General features: G+C 44.1%; 1 protein-coding gene across 6 annotated transcripts in view; it reads left to right on the top strand.

Annotated features, from left to right (window-relative positions):
- The first annotated feature begins 18,036 nt into the window (after positions 1 to 18,036).
- The window catches only part of CNKSR2 (connector enhancer of kinase suppressor of Ras 2), a 589,838-nt gene continuing 587,709 nt past the window's right edge, over positions 18,037 to 20,165 (top strand). For 3 of the 6 annotated variants that reach the window (XM_073565850.1, XM_073565849.1, XM_073565848.1), the window contains exon 1: positions 18,037 to 18,375. In XM_073565850.1, the coding sequence (XP_073421951.1) occupies positions 18,312 to 18,375 (64 nt within the window). In that variant the 5' untranslated portion in view covers positions 18,037 to 18,311. The remainder of the gene's footprint in view (positions 18,376 to 20,165) is intronic. The other 3 variants (XM_073565852.1, XM_073565851.1, XM_073565853.1) reach the window with 2 other exon arrangements.

Genomic DNA, 20,165 nt, shown 5'->3' with positions numbered 1-20,165 from the left:
CCATCAGAAGAGAAGTCCACATTTTCTCTGATGCTTCTACAGAGGCTATAGCTGCCGTATCCTACCTGAAGGCCTTGGAAGAAGATAACAAGGTGTATTATGGATTGATCCTCGGTAAGGCAAAACTAACCCCGAAACCTGCTAACGCTGTTCCAAGACTCAAACTTTGTGCCACTGTTCTGGCAGTGGAGTTAGCTGAAGCTATAAAGGGCGAAATGGACATTGCTATTGATTCACTTACCTTCTACACAGACAGAAAAGTGGTACTTGGTTGCATCTACAACCAAACAAAACAATTTTATGTCTACATCAGCAATAGAGTAGAACGTATCAGAAGATTTTCTACCCCTGACCAGTGGTACTACGTCCCTACTGACATGAATCCAGCTGACCGAGGGACAAGACTCACCACCACGTCTAAACTCAATGACATGTGGGTGTCACTTCCAAGGTTCTTGTACGAGGATTCCAGTTCAAGGGACTTCAACAACATTTACAGACGTCAGACACCAAAAAGCGGAGGTGTGAAACCAAATATATAATTAAAAGTGAAAATTTATTGAATATACAGAAAGGTAAAATCACATAAATATGAAGGGACTGAAACTTAACAAAATGAATTCCAAGGGGTCCACAGAAATTGAAAAGTGCCAAAAAAAGAATAAATACCACGTGAAACCTATTTAATTATGTAAGCTATTTGCATTTAGTAATACCAAAATGGCTGCAAAGAACTAACAATGTGACAACACATTAATATAGTAATAGGCAAAGATCATTTACATATAAAGTGTAATAGTGCAAAAATAAGTATACAGTGACAGTCAGCAAAGCATAACAAAAGTGCAATAGTGCAACAATAGATTGAGGTAGTAAATCAAAGATGCATATGACAGTGCAAGTGCACAAAGAGATTTCTGACAGCTGGTTAAGTGACCATGAACGCAGGCATCTAATGGAGCTGACTGTCACTAGGAGGCATAATTACCGTGTGGATCGGGCAAGGAGATAGCCCCGACGTGCGTTTCGCAAGTCGCTTCTTTCAGGGGGACGAGTATGTGACAGGAGTGAGGGTGCCGGTTTTTGTATATGCGCGGTAATGCGGCGCTTAGATCAGCTGAGCAGAGACACAGGGAGCGGCGGGTCCGGCGTCCCACGTCATCAGTCACCGTCCACCTCTGACGCGTCAAGAGGAGGGAGGGGAGGATAACGCGAAGGGACGCGTTGCCACGGCAACCCGGTCACGTCAGCCAAACCAAGCGCTCACCGCTGCAAAGGGGAGGAATGTGCTGACAAAGAGAGGAAGAGGAAATCCACGGAACAAAAGAATGTGAAAGAGTGAATTAAATGTTATATGGGTGTAAAAAAATGAAAAATATGAAGATAAATGGACATAAATATTAATAAGTGTAACATGTGAGAATAGTGCATACACCATTGGGACTAAACAAATAATAATATGCATACAAAGACATATTTATTAATAAAATGAACACAGTTATTAATAAGTGTAACAGTGCATACCCCATAAAAACTAAGCAAATAGTAATATGCACACATATAAAAAATTAAATAAAAATATATAAAAAAATATATAAACATGAGAGAAGATTTTTGCTGCATTTACAGACAAAAAATTTTCAAAACTTTTTTTGTGTACACGATAACACATGAGATAATGAGAAAAATAAATATGAAAAATGATAAATAAAAATGAAAAATAGAAAATAAATAAAGTAGAAAAATTATTTAATAATGAATAGAGTTGAGCGACTTTTGGTTTTTAGGGTCGTTTCGTTTCGTGAAACCCGACTTTTCCAAAAGTCGGGTCGAGCAAGATCGTCCGATTATAGGGAAAAGTCAGGGTCGTCCCGAAACACGAAACCCAATGTAAGTCAATGAGGAAGAAAAGTCAGCAGTGAGAGGAGGACAGGAAACACACCTACAGTGCCCATTTGAATGCCAAAAGCATCAATTCTTCTTACTTAAGCTTGTCAACCTTAATTAACTTCATAATACAAGTTACGCACTGAAAAATGGGGGTTATTTGGCTAAAGTTGTGGGGGGGGAGGGCTGGCTGCAGGTTTTCATGTGCCCTGGGCGAAAGAGCTCCCCTTTAACAGATACCACAACTCATCATGCTCCGATACGGCAGAGAAATAGCGGTATAGTACAATGAAAAATACCTCACTTTTTACATCTCATGACGAGGCCCATCTATTTCTCCATACAGAATCATTGGTCCCATATAATGTTTGAAACAGTATATGATGAGCTCCACATAATGCTACAGTATATGTTGGTCCCCATGGATGTAGCTCCACTGTCTTATGGGCCCAAATAATGCTCCAAACATAATGGGCCCCATTTCTAATGCTCTAGTGTATAATGGGCCCTGTAAATGCTGCTCCAGTGTCTGATGTCCACCTTTGGAATGTTCCAGTGTATGGTGGGCCCATCTATCATTCTCCAGAGTATAGTGCTCCCCAAAAATTGCTGTCCCAACATTGAAAACAATCAAATAAGTCTCCTCGCTAGGGAATCCCTGTACTTGTCTGGACTCCTCGTCGTCCCCATCTTCCATCTCACTGCACAGTATTTCAACTTTGCAAGTGCTGTGATCCTGGGCAAGCAGGGGGGGCCCACTCGTTGGTGACGGCACTGGCACAGGGCCCCTGATAGTACGGTGGTGTGTCTGATGGCGGGTGGGCCGAACCTGCACTTTCATCTGCAGCTTCCTCTTTGTCACCGTGTAAGATGGAACTGTATATGGGAAGGGTAACCTGAGTTTCATCAGGGTCAGATTCAGGTCGTGTAGCGTGCGAGGGGAATGTAGTGGTCTGGGTCAATGTACCAGCAGATTCATCGAGCAGTGGCTGGGCATCAGTGCACTTGTGTCGCCCCCAGGAGTACGGTCGCCACAGAGGCATTACCTTCTTCCTAGGGAGTGTGATGTCATGCTTGGGAGCAACGAAGGATCTCTCTAGCAGGTTAACTGATTGGGCGGCGTTATTCCCACGAGTCATGACCCTCCAAACAGCGTTCATGAAGGCAAAGTGTTTGTTTTACGTGGGCAGTATGGTTGCAAAGCTGAACCTTAAAGGAATGTCCAGAAGGGCACCACCAGGAGTGGAGCCTACGGTTAAATTCGACTCCACCTGGGAAACCTCAACCATGCCAGCTACAGAACAGATGCACACATTGCAAGCTTAATTCCGTTAACGAACGAGACTCCGTCATGCCCCGCGGTCCGAGTCCGGCTTACTAGAGGGACACGTGAGGCTCTGGCACATGAGATTGGCCAATAACTGGTGTGTCATGCCCTTACATGTCCGTGGCTGCATGTGCGCTACACTGAAAAGGCCAGCGTTTGTCGCTTACAGGTGCAGATAACCCGCTGAACAACGTTAGTGATGGGGATCACTGATTACAATTATTACCCGCGAACAATGATTTCCCAGTAAGTGCAGGTCAACCGCAGTTCGGGAATTAGGCCTAACCGTCATTCCTGAAAAAATGAAAAACTTACGTGTGCAAACCACAGGTGCTGTAGCTTGCTTAACAGCTCGCCAGCCGTTCTCACGCCCAGTATGGATGACACGTGATTGCACAAAGGTTAGAAAGGGTACCGTATCCCCGGATAACATGTATGGATAGCGTACACATTCAAAATATATGTCTCAGGAGGCAGGCTCAGACGGTGCCAGGCCCAGTATGGATTGCACGTGATTGCACAAAGGTTAGAAAGGGTACCGTATCCCCGGATAACATGTATGGATAGCGTACACATTCAAAATATATGTCTCAGGAGGCAGGCTCAGACGGTGTTAGGCCCAGTATGGATTGCACGTGATTGCACAAAGGTTAGAAAGGGTACCGTATCCCCAGATAACATGTATGGATAGCGTACACATTCAAAATATATGTCTCAGGAGGCAGGCTCAGACGGTGCCAGGCCCAGTATGGATTGCACGTGATTGCACAAAGGTTAGAAAGGGTACCGTATCCCCGGATAACATGTATGGATAGCGTACACATTCAAAATATATGTCTCAGGAGGCAGGCTCAGATGGTGTTAGGCCCAGTATGGATTGCACGTGATTGCACAAAGGTTAGAAAGGGTACCGTATCCCCGGATAACATGTATGGATAGCGTACACATTCAAAATATATGTCTATACATCATGAGGCAGGCTCAGACGGTGTCAGGCACAGTATGGATTTGACGGCCCAGATTACACAGCGGAGGAGCAGGGAGAGGTAAAGATTGCAAATGCTGGGGCCCTGCCCAAGCAAGGGGGGCCCACTCGTGGGCGTCGGTACTGGCACTGGGCCCCTCATAGTACAGCGGTGTGTCTGACGGCGGGTGTGCACCACCACCGTCAGAGACACTTGATTGCACTATGAGGGACCCTGTGCCAGTGCCTGCGCCCAAGAGTCGGCCTACCCACCTGTCCAGGGCAATGGCACTCGCACGGTGTCGTGCGCTAGGTGGTGACCCCGGCCATGGGGGGGAGGCAGCACAGTTAGGGAGTTTTAGAAAGTGGCATATGTTGATGTTGGACATTCAGCTGATGCAAAAGGCGAAATAGGTGAAGTACCAGGAAGAGGTGGACCAAAGCAAGCCATTTTTCTGTCACCCTATGTGTCATCAGGGGAAGGTGGGACAAAATCCTTGGAAACCCATGCGTGGTTCATTTTAATGAAGGTTAGATCATCCACATTTTGGGTTGACAGACGGGTCCTTTTTTCTGTCAGGATTGATCCAGCTGCACTGAAGACTCTTTCCGATAGCACACTTGCAGCTGGGCAAGCGAGCTCCTGTAAGGCATATTGGGCCAATTCAGGCCAGGTGTCCAGTTTAGCGGCCCAATAGTCAAAGGGGAATGACCTCTGTGGGAGAACATCGATATGGGAGGAAAAGTAGTTTGTAACCATAGTTGACAACTGCTGTCTCCTGTCACTTTCCATCGATGCAGTATTACCAGTTGTGTGAGCGGTATTTGAAAAATCAGTCCACAACATTGTCATGAAACCCCTGTCTCCAACGCCACTTCTGCTGTGTGCACCACGAACACCTCTGCCAAGCTGCTCCCGGCCCGTACGGCTCGTGTGAGAACCATCACCGCTGCTGTGTGCTGGGAATGCCTCAAGCAACCGATTTACCAGAGTTGCTTGTTTATTAGCCAATATTAGGTCAAGGTTCTCCTGTGACATGATGTTTTGTAATTTGCTTTTATAGCGTGGATCCAGGATGCTGGCCAACCAGTAGTCGTCATCGTTCATCATTTTGGCAATGCGGGGGTCCCTTTTTAGGATCCGCAAGGCATAATCTGACATGTGGGCCAATGTTCCCGGTGTCAATGATGCACTGCGAGTGCTGGTTGGAGGAGCACTTTCTGGCAAATCCACATCCCTCCAGTCACGCACAAACCCTGTACCAGACCTTGCCACTCCAACATTTTCACTTGCCCCACGAGATGCATCCTCCTCCCCTAAGTAATCATCCCCATCATCATCCTCCTCCTCCACCTCGTCCAGGAGAGGTCCCTGAGAAGACAATGGCATCAAGGATTCCCTCCTCCTCTTCCTCCTCATCAACATTGGCTGCAGACGCCTGCTCCTTAAGGTGCGTCAAAGTTTGCATGAGCAGACGCATAAGTGGGATGCTCATGCTTAGGATGGCGTCGTCTGCGCTTACCAGCGGTGTGCATTCCTCAAAACACTGAAGGACTTTACAAAGGTCTTTCAGCTTCGACCACTGCACACCTGTCAACTCCATGTCTGCTCTCAAAGTGCCTGGCCGTGTATCCTCCCACAAATGCATTATGGCCTGCCTCTGCTCGCACAGCCGCTCCACCATGTGCAGGGTGGAGTTCCACCTTGTTGCAATGTCGATAATGAGGCGGTGGTTGGGAAGGTGGAGCAATCGCTGCAGCTTCTGCATACGAACGGAGTGTACAGGCGACCGGCGGATGTGCGCGCACAGTCTTCGCACCTTCTGGAGCAGGGCTGTTAACTCCGGATAATTTTTGAGGAAGCACTGCACCACCAGGTTCAAGGTGTGAGCCAAGCAAGGTATGTGGCTGAGTTTTGAAAGGGCTATGGCTGCCACAAAATTACGGCCGTTATCACTAACTACCTTGACTGCCTCAAGATGTACACTGCCCAGCCATGACTCAGTTTGTCGCTTCAAGTACTCGGCCAGCACCTCGGCGGTGTGTCTGTCGCCCAAACACATCATCTGCAACACAGCCTGCTGACGCTTTCCACTAGCTGCTCGATAGGGGGACACATCGTGTGCAACAGTGGCAGCTGCAGATGGAGTGCTCGTACGACTGCGCTCTGTGGACGAGCTTTCGCTTCTGGAGGAGGAGGAGGAGGGTCGAACGCCTACAGCCAACTGTTTCCTATACCGTGGGCTAGGCAGCACTGTCCCACCACCGCTATCCCCTGTGGACCCTGCATCCACCACATTAACCCAGTGCGCAGTGATGGACACGTAACGGCCCTGGCCATGCCGACTGGACCATGCATCAGTTGTGAGGTGCACCTTTCCGCTCACTGACTGCTTGAGTGCATGGACAATGCGGTCTTTCACATGATGGTGGAGGGCTGGGATGGCTTTGCGAGAGTAGAAGTGGCGACTGGGTAGGTCATAGCGTGGTACTGCATAGGCCATGAGTTCGCGGAAAGCTGTGCTTTCCACCAACCGAAAGGGCATCATCTCAAACGAGATTAGTTTGGCAATGTGGGCGTTCAAACCCAGTGTACGCGGATGAGAGACTGAGTACTTTCTTGACCTACTCATAGTGTCTGGGAGGGTGAGCTGGACTTGAGAGCTGCATATGGTGGAAGTAGCGGTGGACAGGGCGGACTGAGAGAGGGTTGATGATGGTGATGGAGTTGGTGTTCTTTCTGATGGCCTAGAATCAGTCTTTCGTTGATATAACAGTGGGACTCCCTGACTGCTGTGGTCTTGCAACGACACCTCAACATTTGCTGCTGTGCTAACCGGTGGGCTTACAGTGGGGGAAACAATGTAGCGTTGCTGACTACCTTCGTTGTGATCAGTTGCACATGTGGCACTTGAGGTCTGGTGTTGTGTCCACGCTTGCAAGTGCATGCTGGTTAAATGTCTAAGCATGCAACTGGTATTCAAATTTTTCAGATTTTTCCCTCGGCTAAAGGTCTTTGAGCACTTCTTACAGATAACCTTGGCCTGATCATGAGGATTTTGGTCAAAAAAGTGCCACACTGCACTCTTCCTACTTTGGCAGACATTTTGCGGCCTAGCACGCTGTGATCTTTTGACCCTCTGGACAAGCTGTCCAGCAACTCTTTTGATGTTTGGAACCTGTCTTTGGAGTGCTCCGGGCCTGCCAGATAACAGCTGTTGCGATGTCGATGTCTGCTGTGGATGCTCCTCATCTGAGCTATTGGAAGCAGCACCCTCTTCCCCCAATGGATGCCAATCTGGGTCAACAACTGGGTCATCCATCACCTCCTCTTCTATGTCATGTGCACCTTCCTCTGTGTCACCGTGTATGGTGGTATAGTGTGCGGGAAGGGGCACCTGAGTCTCATCAGGGTCAGAATCTGGCTCTGTACACTGCGAGGACAATGTAGTGCTCTGAGTGAATGTACCAGCAGAATCATTCATCAGCGGCTGTGCATCAGTGCACTCCATGTCAGATTCATCTTGGCCTGGGTAATTCACCAATTCACTTGATAATCCAGGCATGGTATGTGAAAACAGCTCCATGGAGTAATCAGTAGTATGGCCTGCGTCATCCTTCAATCTTGGTTGGGGTGAAGGACACAAGGAAAGGTGTGGTTCATGAACATGAGCCTCCAATGACGACTCAGTGCTTTTACTTTATACAACTGAAGAAGAGGAGGCGATAGAGCTGGAGGCTGAGTCAGCAATGTAAGACAAAACTTTTTCCTGATGCTCTGGCTTTAAAAGCGGTTTGCCAACTCCTAGAAAACTAAGCGTTCGAGGCCTTATGTAGCCAGACGATGACGCAGGGTCAGCACCTCCTGCATTCGGTCCTATTTTGCTCTTGCCACTACCATCAGATCCACCACCAACACCATCATTACCAGCTGCCAACCCCCGCCCAATTCCACGGCCTCTTCCACCAGCCTTCCTCATTTTTGGTAGAAATGTAGACAAAATCCAACAAACTATATAGTAATGTAAAACAAGGTACAAGGTGTCTATAGGACAGGGGAGATTTTGAATTTCTGCAGACACTTGTGGACACTGAACACTTTTGGATTGTGTGAGGCCCACTGATATCTGAACGCTATGTGACAGGCTCGATGGCACAGCTGTGACCAAAGTGACTAGAGGATAAGGGAGATTTTGAATCTCTGCACACACTTTTGGACACTGGACACTTTTGGATTGTGTGAGGCCCACTGATATCTGAGCGCTATGTGACAGGCTCGATGGCACAGCTGTGACCAAAGTGACTAGAGGATAAGGGAGATTTTGAATCTCTGCACACACTTTTGGACACTGGATGGACACTTTTGGATTGTGTGAGGCCCACTGATATCTGAGCGCTATGTGACAGGCTCGATGGCACAGCTGTGACCAAAGTGACTAGAGGATAAGGGAGATTTTGAATCTCTGCACACACTTTTGGACACTGGACACTTTTGGATTGTGTGAGGCCCAATGAATATCTGAGCGCTATGTGACAGGCTCGATGGCACAGCTGTGACCAAAGTGACTAGAGGATAAGGGAGATTTTGAATCTCTGCACACACTTTTGGACACTGGATGGACACTTTTGGATTGTGTGAGGCCCACTGATATCTGAGCGCTATGTGACAGGCTCGATGGCACAGCTGTGACCAAAGTGACTAGAGGATAAGGGAGATTTTGAATCTCTGCACACACTTTTGGACACTGGATGGACACATTTGGATTGTGTGAGGCCCACTGATATCTGAGCGCTATGTGACAGGCTCGATGGCACAGCTGTGACCAAAGTGACTAGAGGATAAGGGAGATTTTGAATCTCTGCACACACTTTTGGACACTGGACACTTTTGGATTGTGTGAGGCCCACTGATATCTGAGCGCTATGTGACAGGCTCGATGGCACAGCTGTGACCAAAGTGACTAGAGGATAAGGGAGATTTTGAATCTCTGCACACACTTTTGGACACTGGATGGACACTTTTGGATTGTGTGAGGCCCACTGATATCTGAGCGCTATGTGACAGGCTCGATGGCAAAGCTGTGACCAAAGTGACTAGAGGATAAGGGAGATTTTGAATCTCTGCACACACTTTTGGACACTGGACACTTTTGGATTGTGTGAGGCCCACTGATATCTGAGCGCTATGTGACAGGCTCGATGGCACAGCTGTGACCAAAGTGACTAGAGGATAAGGGAGATTTTGAATCTCTGCACACAATTTTGGACACTGGACACTTTTGGATTGTGTGAGGCCCAATGAATATCTGAGCGCTATGTGACAGGCTCGATGGCACAGCTGTGACAAAAGTGACTAGAGGATAAGGGAGATTGGATAGCTTTTAAAAAAGCAGTTTGCGGAGCAGTGGGTAAACAGCAATGCAGGAATGTCAGGAAGCCTTAGAAGGCAGCCCAACAACCAACACCACTGGTACACCACTATATAGCCTCCCCTTGTACTGCACACACAGTGACTGGTGTGTTGTGCAGGCCAAATTGCTAGCAGCAGAAGCAGTTTTTTTTTCTTCTCAGCAGGACAAAAAAAAAAAATTGGGATTGCTTTTAAAAAAGCAGTTTGCGGAGCAGTGGGTAAACAGCAATGCAGGAATGTCAGGAAGCCTTAGAAGGCAGCCCAACAACCAACACCACTGATACACCACTATATAGCCTCCCCTTGCAATGCACACACAGTGACTGGTGTGTTGTGCAGGCCAAATTGCTAGCAGCAGAAGCAGTTTTTTTTTCTTCTCAGCAGGACAAAAAAAAAAAATTGGGATTGCTTTTAAAAAAGCAGTTTGCGGAGCAGTGGGTAAACAGCAATGCAGGAATGTCAGGAAGCCTTAGAAGGCAGCCCAACAACCAACACCACTGATACACCACTATATAGCCTCCCCTTGCACTGCACACACAGTGACTGGTGTGTTGTGCAGGCCAAATCGCTAGCAGCAGAAGCAGTTTTTTTGTCTTCTTCCCTGCCTAACGCTCTCCCTACAGAATCAGCAGCAACCTCTCCCTATACTAAGATCGGCAGAAGTAAGATGGCGGTCGGCGTGCACGCCCTTTTATACCCCCTGTGACGCCCACCAAAGCAAGCCAATCACTTGCATGCCCTTCTGAAAGATGGTGGTGACCCGTGCCTATGTCATCACGTTGCCCACAGTGTCCGTGGATCCTGATTGGCTGAAAAAGAGCGCAAAACAAACTTTTGAAACGCGAGTTTGGCGCGTAAGTCGCCGAACTCGTGGCCGACCTCATCCTAGGGTCTGGTTTCGTTTCATGAAACCCGACTTTGCCAAAAGTCGGCGACTTTTGAATTTTTTCGACCCGTTTCGCTCAACTCTAATAATGAATATTAGATATATAAATATCCACTGGGCAAATTCCTCTTCAAGGTTATGGTATAAATGGCAGAAGACATCAGGTAGGTAGATTCGAATCCACTTGGGCTTCAAAGAAGGCGAAAGAACAATCACAAGATAAACGTATAATAAATTCTATAAAAGCACAAAAAAACTTAATGTTAGAGTAAGCACAGACAACCATAAAATTTTCCACATAAAATACAGAATCAAGCACCATCAGATCCAATATAAATTATAAAAAGGGAGCAAAGCTCATAACCTCATTCAAACCATGAGGTTGAAGTGAGCCAATCATAGAAATCCACCTTGTTTCCTTTTGAGCTAATTTGGTTTTTAAATCTACACCTCTAGAGTCCTTATTGATACGGTCAATGCCAATCACTCTCAAAAGTTTCACGTTGCATCCATGAACACTCTTGAAGTGGCGAGGTATGGGTTTCAGTGTAGTGACATCACACGCATTAGAGATGTCGCGGACATGCTCCCTAGTGCGTTTTTTTAGCTGTCTGGTGGTCATACCCACATAAATACGAGGGCAGGGACAAGTAGCGTAGTAAATAACGTGATCAGATCACTATCACAGGTGATATGCTGCGCAATGTGGTAAGTCTTGTCACCATGGGCGGTCTTAAATTTAACAGCCCTGTCCATGTTGGAACATGCCAGGCATTGTTTGCATGGAAAAAAATCCCCATCTCGGTCCCTTGGTACCAAAGCTATTGTCCACAGGCTGTCCTTTATAATTACTATGCACCAGCAAATCCTTCAGATTCTGGCTTCTTCTGTAGGTAATTATAGGTTTTGAAGAAATGTTCTTGGCCAGTACTGTATCACTTATGAGAATAGGCCAAAATTTCTGAAGAGCAGACCTCATAGGCTTCCATTTCTCATTAAATGTAGAGATGAATCTCACCTCTGGGGTTGAAGGTAGCATTTTTTTCGGTTGAAGTAAGTTTATTCGTTGTTGATTCCGTGCCTTATTAAGGCCCTGATGGATAACTCTGTTGGAATACCCTCTGTCGGAAAATCGTTGTGCCAGTTCAAGAGATTGTCTGGAAAAAGAGGAATCACTAGAACAAATCCTTCTAGTTCTTAAAAATTGACCATACGGAATACTTCTTTTAAGAGGTCTCGGGTGTGAGGAAGTTGCATGCAATACTGCGTTTACTGCCGTTTCTTTTCTAAAAACTTCCGTGTGCAAGAAGCCATCATCACCTTTATAGATTTTGGTGTCAAGGAAATCAATACTGGTCTGGCTATATTTACAGGTTAATACAAAACCTACAAAAGACAAAATGAAAAAAACCCTGCTAAAATTAAATAAGTAAAAAGCAAAAGTGCATTTAAATCATACAGAGTTTTTAGTAATACTGTATTTGATCAAACATAGCATAAAAGCCATCCCACCATCGACAAGGTGACTCTGTGGTCGGGGCGGTCCTACACTGTCTAGTATTGATAACCTTATCATGTGTCAAAGTTGGCGTCTGTGTGAATAAGGGCAGACAAGGACCGAGTCCCAACCAGTGGACACCAGTCAGGGGAAGCCTTTAAATACAATTTCCAGCTCAGGAGAGGGAGGCCACACCCCAGGTTGCACAGAATGCAAAAATACAAAGAAAAAACACAAAAATTGAGCTTGGCTTGAGTTGGTACACATGCAGCATATAAATGCATGTTCACATGGCCATAAAGCATACAAAACCTACAAAAGACAAAATGAAAAAAACCCTGCTAAAATTAAATAAGTAAAAAGCAAAAGTGCATTTAAATCATACAGAGTTCTTAGTAATACTGTATTTGATCAAACATAGCATAAAAGCCATCCCACCATCGACAAGGTGACTCTGTGGTCGGGGCGGTCCTACACTGTCTAATATTAATAACCTCATCATGTGTCAAAGTTGACGACTGTGTGAATAAGGGCAGACAAGGACCGGGTCCCAACCAGTGGACACCAGTCAGGGGAAGCCTTTAAATACAATTTCCAGCTGCCATTTATCCCCTGACCTTGAAGAGGAATTTGCCCAGTGGATATTTATATATCTAATATTCATTATTAAATAATTTTTCTACTTTATTTATTTTCTATTTTTCATTTTTATTTATTATTTTTCATATTTATTTATCTCATTATCTCATGTGTTATGTACACAAAAAAATGTTTCGAAAAAATTTTGTCTGTAAATGAAGCAAAAATCTTCTCTCATGACTATATATTTTTTTCATATATTTTATTTTACCCTTGGTAAATTAAAAAAAAATGGATCTGATTTAATTTTTTTGTGAAAAAAAGTAAAATGTTCATTATATAAACATTCCGAAAATTCCTGTGAAGCACCTGAAGGGTTAATAAACTTCTTGAATGTGGTTTAGAGCACCTTAAGAGGTGCAGCTTTTAGAATAGTGTCACTTTTGGGCATTTTCTATCATATAGACCCCTCAAATGTGAAGTGGTTCCTAAAAAAATGGTATTGTAAAAATGTGAAATCGCTGTTTAAGTTTTAATGCTTATAACTTCCTAACAAAAAAAAAATGGTTACAAAATTGTGCTGATGTAAAGTTAACATGTGGGAAATGTTACTTATTACCGTAAGTATTTTATGTGACAAACAGTATCTCTGTGATTTAAGGGCATAAAAATTCAAAGTTGGAAATTTTCACCAAATCTCCATTTTTTCACAGATAAACGCAAGTCATATCAAAGGAACTTTACCAATAACATGAAGTACAATATGTCATGAGAAAACAATGTCAGAATCACCAGGATCCATGGAAGCGTTCCAGCGTTATTACCTCATAAAGGGACAGTGGTCAGAATTATAAAAATTAGCCTGGTTATTAACATGCAAACCACCCTTGGGGGTAAAGGGGGTTAAAACCACATTCAATAAGTTTATTAACCCTTCACATTAACTAGAGCAATTTGGAAGAAAAAAGTGAACATTTAACTTTTTTTTTTTTACAAAATTTTTACTTTAGCCCCAAATTTTTTTATTTTCACAAAGGTAAGAGGAGAAAATGGACTCCAAAATGTGTTGTGGAATTTCTCCTGAGTACGGTGACACCACATATGTGAGGAAAAATTACTATTTGGGTGTACGGCAGGGCTCAGAAGGGAAGAAGCACCATTTGACTTTCTGAACGCAAAAATGGCTGGGTTTGAGAGCGGACACCATGTCACATTTGGAGAGCTTCTGATGTGCCCAAACAGTGGACACCCCCCACAAATGACCCCGTTTTGGTAAATAGACCCCTCAAGGAATTTATCTAGTTGTGTGGTGAGCACCATTAACCCCCAGTTGCTTCACAGAAATTTGCAATGTGGAATCATGAAAGTAAAAAAAAATCACATTTTTCCCACAAAAATATTCTTTTAGCCACAATTTTTTTTTCACGAGGGTAACAGAAGAAAATGGACACCAAAATTTGTACTGCATTGCCTCCTGAGTATGCCGATACCCCATATGTAATGGAAAACTACTGTTTGAGTACATGGCAGGGTTTCGGAAAGGAAGGAGTGACGTTTTGGAATGCAGACTTTGATTGAATGGTCTGCGGGTGTCATGTTGCGTTTGGAAAACCTCTAAACCTCTGAGGGACCAAATGATGAATTGGGAGTGGGGCATGGATACAGCAAATTATGAATTAAGGATGGGAAACAGCGAATTATGAATTGAAGGTGGGGTGGGGAGAGCAAATGATGATTTGAGGGTAGAGGGGAAAAGCAAATGATGAATTGAGGGTGGGTGGGATAGCAAATGATGAATTGATGGTGGAGAACAACAAATGATGAATTGGGGGTGAGGGAGAGTAAATGATGATGAAATAAGGGTGGTGGTGGGAGAGAAAGCGGACATGACAATGAATTGGGGCAGAGGGATGCATGTAAATGTAATGAATCGGGGGAGCCGGAGATACAGAGGTGGAGGCGTTGAGGATGGAGTGTGACTGGTAATGAATTAAGGGAAGGAATACAAGTGCTAAGTAATTTATATATTTATTGGTTTGGGAAAGTGGCTATTTATAGTTAGTGGGGGCATAGTGGTAGATTACTATTTATATTTGGAATGGTGGGTTGCATAATAACTAATTATATATTAATTGTGGGTGCACATCTGTATGCAGCTGTGAAGTGTAGAAGTTGGGAAATGTGCTCTGGAAGCAGTGCTCTAGTTAACTGTGTGTTATTTTATGTAGAGAAAAGTCCGGGCTGGAAGAAGTAATGGCTGTCTGCGCTGTATGAAAAAGAAAAGCGAATATGAAGCACTTTAACAAGGCATGTCACCGGTGAGTCAGTGTGTTACCTGTACACTGACACTATACACTATATACTGTGTACAGAGCTCCTGTGTATAATGTCACTGGTGATCCCTGTATTACCTATATACTGACACTATATCCAGAGCTCCTGTGTATAATGTCACTGGTGATAACTGTATTACCTGTACACTATACACTGTATATTATGTATATAGCTCCTATGTATAATGGCACTTATTGTAATATTAGAATTGTTTTTTTAAGTAATGATCAGTATTGTAGTATTTGGTCACTATGTAGTCTGGTCACGCGTGGCGTGGCAGTATGTGTTCCTTGTATGTGGGTATTATTCGGTAACTATGTGGTGGTAATATGTGGTCTGGTCATGGTGTGGTGGTATTTTTCTCTTGTATATGGTGTTATTTGGTCTTTATGTGGTAGTAATATGTGGTCTGGTTATGGTGTGGTGATATTTGTTTCTTGTATGCGGTATTATTGGTCACTATGTGGTAGCAATGTGTGGTCTGGTCATGGTGTGGTGGTATTTCTTCCTTGTATGTGGTATTATTTGGTCACTCTGTGGTGGTAAAATGTGGTCTGGTCATGGTGTGATGGTATTTGTCACTTGTACAGTATGTGGTATTTTTGGTCATTTTAAAAATGTATGTGGCACAATCCCTTAAGGAAAAATAAGTAAAAATATACATAAAAGAGTATAGATTATTTTGACAAATATTTAATAGAGTAGGGCCCTGCCAAAAAAAAGTCTACTTTGTTCTGGTGGCGGCTTAAAAAAATCTTCTGCCTAAAACAAAAGCTGCTGGCTATGTATGTGATCTGGTGTTCTATGGGAACTGTTAATGTGTGATTGGTGAGGACGTGGTGCAGAAGTGGAGTTTTTCCAAGAGAGAGTGGTGGGACTGTGGAAGGTTTGAGGGTGGAGGCAGAGATGGGGTGAGCCTGGGTGGAGTCTCATGGCAGCCCTGGTCCCTGATATGTGGTATTATTGGTATATTGGTCTTAGTATAGTAGATTGTGTTGCATATGGAGGTGACTAGTTCACACTGATATCAATAAGGAGATTTCCATTGGAGATTAAATAACTGGAAGCTTAACCCCCTCCCCTAAGATGTGATAACTTATTGATTGGTGGGGGTCCGACTGCTGGGACCCGCACCGATTGGCCTAATGTGGGAAGTTTATACAGACATCTGAGCTGCCGCTCCTTTTAAAGGTGGGGATAAAAGTGTCCTGTCGGCGATAAAAGTTCCCAATTCTTCTTCAATGGTTGGACCCCACTGATTGACAAGTTATCGCCTATCCGATAACTTGTTTTCCCTAAATATGCCCTTAAATGCAAACTACCAAAATTGGACATCACAGTTACAGTATGTTAACACGTGGCGCTTTTTGCTGCTTTTTTATGCAAATTTTTAGCTGCGTTTTAAAGTACCAGTAAAGTCTATGAGATTTCATAAATCTCATGCACACTGCTTGTTTTCTTTTGCTCTCAGTATTTTGTGCCTTGCTTGGTTTTTGCAGATTGGAGAATGTCACTTTTTTCAGTGTTTTTTCAGCGTTTTACATCCACTGCAAGTATTGGGTAATGAGAAACGTTGAAAATACACTGAAAAACGCAGGTACCAGGTTTTCCTTCATTTTTGTGCCAAAACCTTATGAAGTAAAATATTTTTTTCTTTTGTCAACGTTATCAGCATGCACAAGAGAGAAATCTAGCATGACAAAAACGCAGCAAAAAACGCAAGAAACACCAAGCAAAACCTGCTTTTTTTCTGCAGCACGTGTGAACATATCCTTATGGTGTGCGTAAAGTAGATGTGCAGGAGACACCTGTATTTTATAGTCGATGCTCCTCTATAAGGGTATATGCACACGGTGCGGATTGCCCTGCGGATTTTTCCGAGCGGATTTGACTAAATCCGCAGGTAAATCCACAGGTAAAATGACCTGCATTTTACCTGCGGATTTAGTGTGGATTAGCCTGCGGATTTCCCCTGCGTTTTGACACCTGCGGATTTCTATAATGGAGCAGGTGTCAAACCGCTGTCGATTCCGCACAAAGAATTGACATGCTGCTGATTTCAATCCGCAACATCTGCACTGCGTTTTTCGTTTTCCATTGACTTTAAAAGTACTGTACAACGTGCGGATCCGGAGGGCCAAATCCGCTGTGGATCCGCAGCAGAATCTGCAACGTGTGCACAGACCCTAACATGGATAATGGCTAACAGGTAGTAGTTACATTACATATAGAAGTATTATATGGTCCGCTAGGCTAGAGTCAATTTTACCTGTGAACCCCAGGCACTCTAGTCTAAATTTTTAGGCTATGTGCACACGTAGATTTTGGTCCTGCGGTTTTTTCCGTGCGGATTTGTAAAAATCCGCAGGTAACATCTCAGGTTTGGCCTGCGGTTTAGCCCTGCGGTTTCACACCTCTACAATGGTGAAGGTGTGAAACCGCAGCGGAATCCGCACAAAGAATTGAAATGCTGCGGATTGTAACCTGCAGCAAATCTGCACAGAAAAATCCGCAGCATGTGCACTGCGTTTTTGGTTTTACCATTGCAAACAATGGTACGGTATAACGCAGCAGAAACTGCTGCGTTGTCGTGCAGGGCCAGAAACGCTGCGGATCCGCAGCAGGATCCGCACCATGTGAACATAGCCTAACACTCATGTAAACTTGGCCTTACAGTGATTATTTTTTTTGACAAGAGATTAAAAGTCAGGTGTACTGCTTCCAAGAACCTCACAATTTCTTATCTATTGTGGTTGTCTATATAGCCTGTGTGATGGACGTAGTTTATTTGGAGGGGGTATACATTTAGCAAATCAATGATTATGTGTGTCTCTCATACAGGCAGCGTGTTTTACTATCTGATTTTTCCATTAAAAAAAAAAACCATGGCAGCGTCACCTCAATATGGATTGAAACACATTACATTGGGTATATACAACTCCCCTGATTCCTGCTGTAAAGCCTGGATTTAGGAATCTCTATGTATTAAGTTTTTGCTACTTTTGTTTTCTGGTGTGTTTACTGAGTACAAACTGCTATAAGGTGCATTAGAGAAGGCACTGCTGCATCACAGGCTCAGGAAAGTAGAAGTAAATGCTGTTTCTGGTGGAGGAATGTGTGCTGTGTGTGTGTGACTGTGGGTGGAGGGATGATGTCATGATGGGAGGTGGGGAAGATCAGTGGGAGAAGCTGACTGAAGAGCCTGGCTTGCACTGAGTGAATGGTGTGAAGCAGCAGCATTGTGCACAGAGCAGAAGCCTGACAACTGATGCTGCTGCTTATGGAAGCCTGGACTGAGCAGCATTGCTGACATCCACAGCAGCTTCCCCTCCTTCAAAGCCTGCTCTTGTGCTGCTGGAAGCCAGGAGGACTGACAAGCCCAGGGTTGTATCTGTTCATCATTGTGGGCAACTAGCAAAGTTCAGCATGGCATTAATAATGGAACCTGTGAGCAAATGGTCTCCCAGTCAGGTAGTGGATTGGATGAAAGGTAATGTCATTGAATTAACTCTTGATAACCTTTGGATGAATGTCATGTCTTTTCTGAGGTTGTGTATTACTTGCATTTCCTACTGCAACTCATGGGGGACTTGTTTAATTAGGCTGTGGAGCAGAGGTCTGGAAGTGTTGAGATGCCACCTTGCTTCTTGTCACACAGGTGCTAGTGAGGAGTCAGCAGCATCTGACTTCTTCATAGCTCCAACCACATGTCAGTTTGGCAAGTTTTCCAGCAGATGAAGGTGTAGGAAATGGATGTCTGGTTCTACCACTGCTGGATGAAGACAAGACTTATGATGCTACCTGGGACCAGTGTGGTCAGCTGGTATAGACACATCATCATCACCATAAATGTTGTGTTGACCTTTTAAGATTAATGGAAACTCAATATTCACCTATAAAATAGATGTATACACGTTTTACTTAATTTCTAACTAGCCTGCTAAATAGGTCAGAACCAACTACATTTCTGGTCATATTTTTCTCTTTCTAGAAGACAAGACTTAGGTTAACACCAACTAATTGCCTAATTAAGGCTGGTGTGAAGTAAAGATTGCTTTCCAGACCCACTTGTCCTCTTTTAGCGTTTGGATGAGCTGTGAATCCTGGTGGGATTTTTCAGAGGCTTTCAGAACAAAACGCAAAATTGGGGCATGGAAATGGTGCCAGATCTATTATAGAAAACCTCTTGTCTTGGAGAAGAAGGGGATCTTGTGGATGGATGGATCTAGTGCAGGGTTGTGCTGCCAACAGACATGGATTAATGACCCTTCACAATTGTGTAGGGGGCCAGATTATTAACCCTTCATCTGCTGTTGGCTTTCTGTGCCGGGTTCTTTAAAGTAAGGATTCTTTATGGTGTGTTCTTATATGATTATTATGGCTTGATCCTACAGGATCTGGCTTCATATCTCTCGCTACGCAATAGTCTAACCTGCCACTATAGTGACACCTAGATTGTACTAATGTTCTATGGCAAGCTGTTTGCGCTCGTTTGCTGGTTGGACGGTCCAGACTATTCAGTCTGTGCACTTCATAATAATTTGCCACATTCTCTTATTAAACTGAAATTTGCTTCATTATGCTCTGCCTTATGTGTTTCACAGTTTTTCATTTTTCACATCCACCTACATGATTTCAATGCCCACATACAGCTTTCTAATTCAGGATAATTTCTATATTTGTCTCCATTTTTTTAATGGTGCTAACAGCGCTGTACAGAGATTAAAATTACTCATTCAGTAACTATCAGTAATAGTGTTAAATACAACCTGTGCACTAATTTTATTTAAAAAAAAAACACAAGAAACCTATAATATAGAGAAAACCAATAGAAACCCTCTCAAACACAGAACATACAATCACCATGCAGATTTTACTGGCTGGATTGAAGCCTATGACACCAGCACTGAAAGGCAACCAAGCAATCAACAGAAGGGCTGGATTCCCACATCCGTGGTTCACAGATCATGATGCAATGACCATCCAGGAATCTCCCAACCAGAACTCCGTAACCTCATATATGCCTTTAAAGCATGGTTCATACGTTCAGTATTTGTAAGCCAAAAAACCAGGAATGGAAAAATCAGTGGAAAAGTGTAATTGAAACACGTCACCACTTCTGTATTTATCACCCACTCCTTGTTCTGCCTTACAAATACTGATATAAAATACTGAACGTATGAACGTGGCCTAAGGCTGTTGGGTTCGGGTCACAAGACAAGCTGATGGTCCAGATAGCCAAGTCAGTGTGTGACCGGTGTTTCATTGATGTCTGAATCA

This window comes from Dendrobates tinctorius, unplaced genomic scaffold (genome assembly GCF_039654945.1).
Source record: "Dendrobates tinctorius isolate UK_male_01 unplaced genomic scaffold, ASM3965494v1 ptg000016l, whole genome shotgun sequence".
Classification (NCBI taxonomy): domain Eukaryota; kingdom Metazoa; phylum Chordata; class Amphibia; order Anura; family Dendrobatidae; genus Dendrobates; species Dendrobates tinctorius.
Note: the sequence above shows the minus strand (reverse complement) of the source record. Positions and strands in the feature narration are given on the sequence as shown.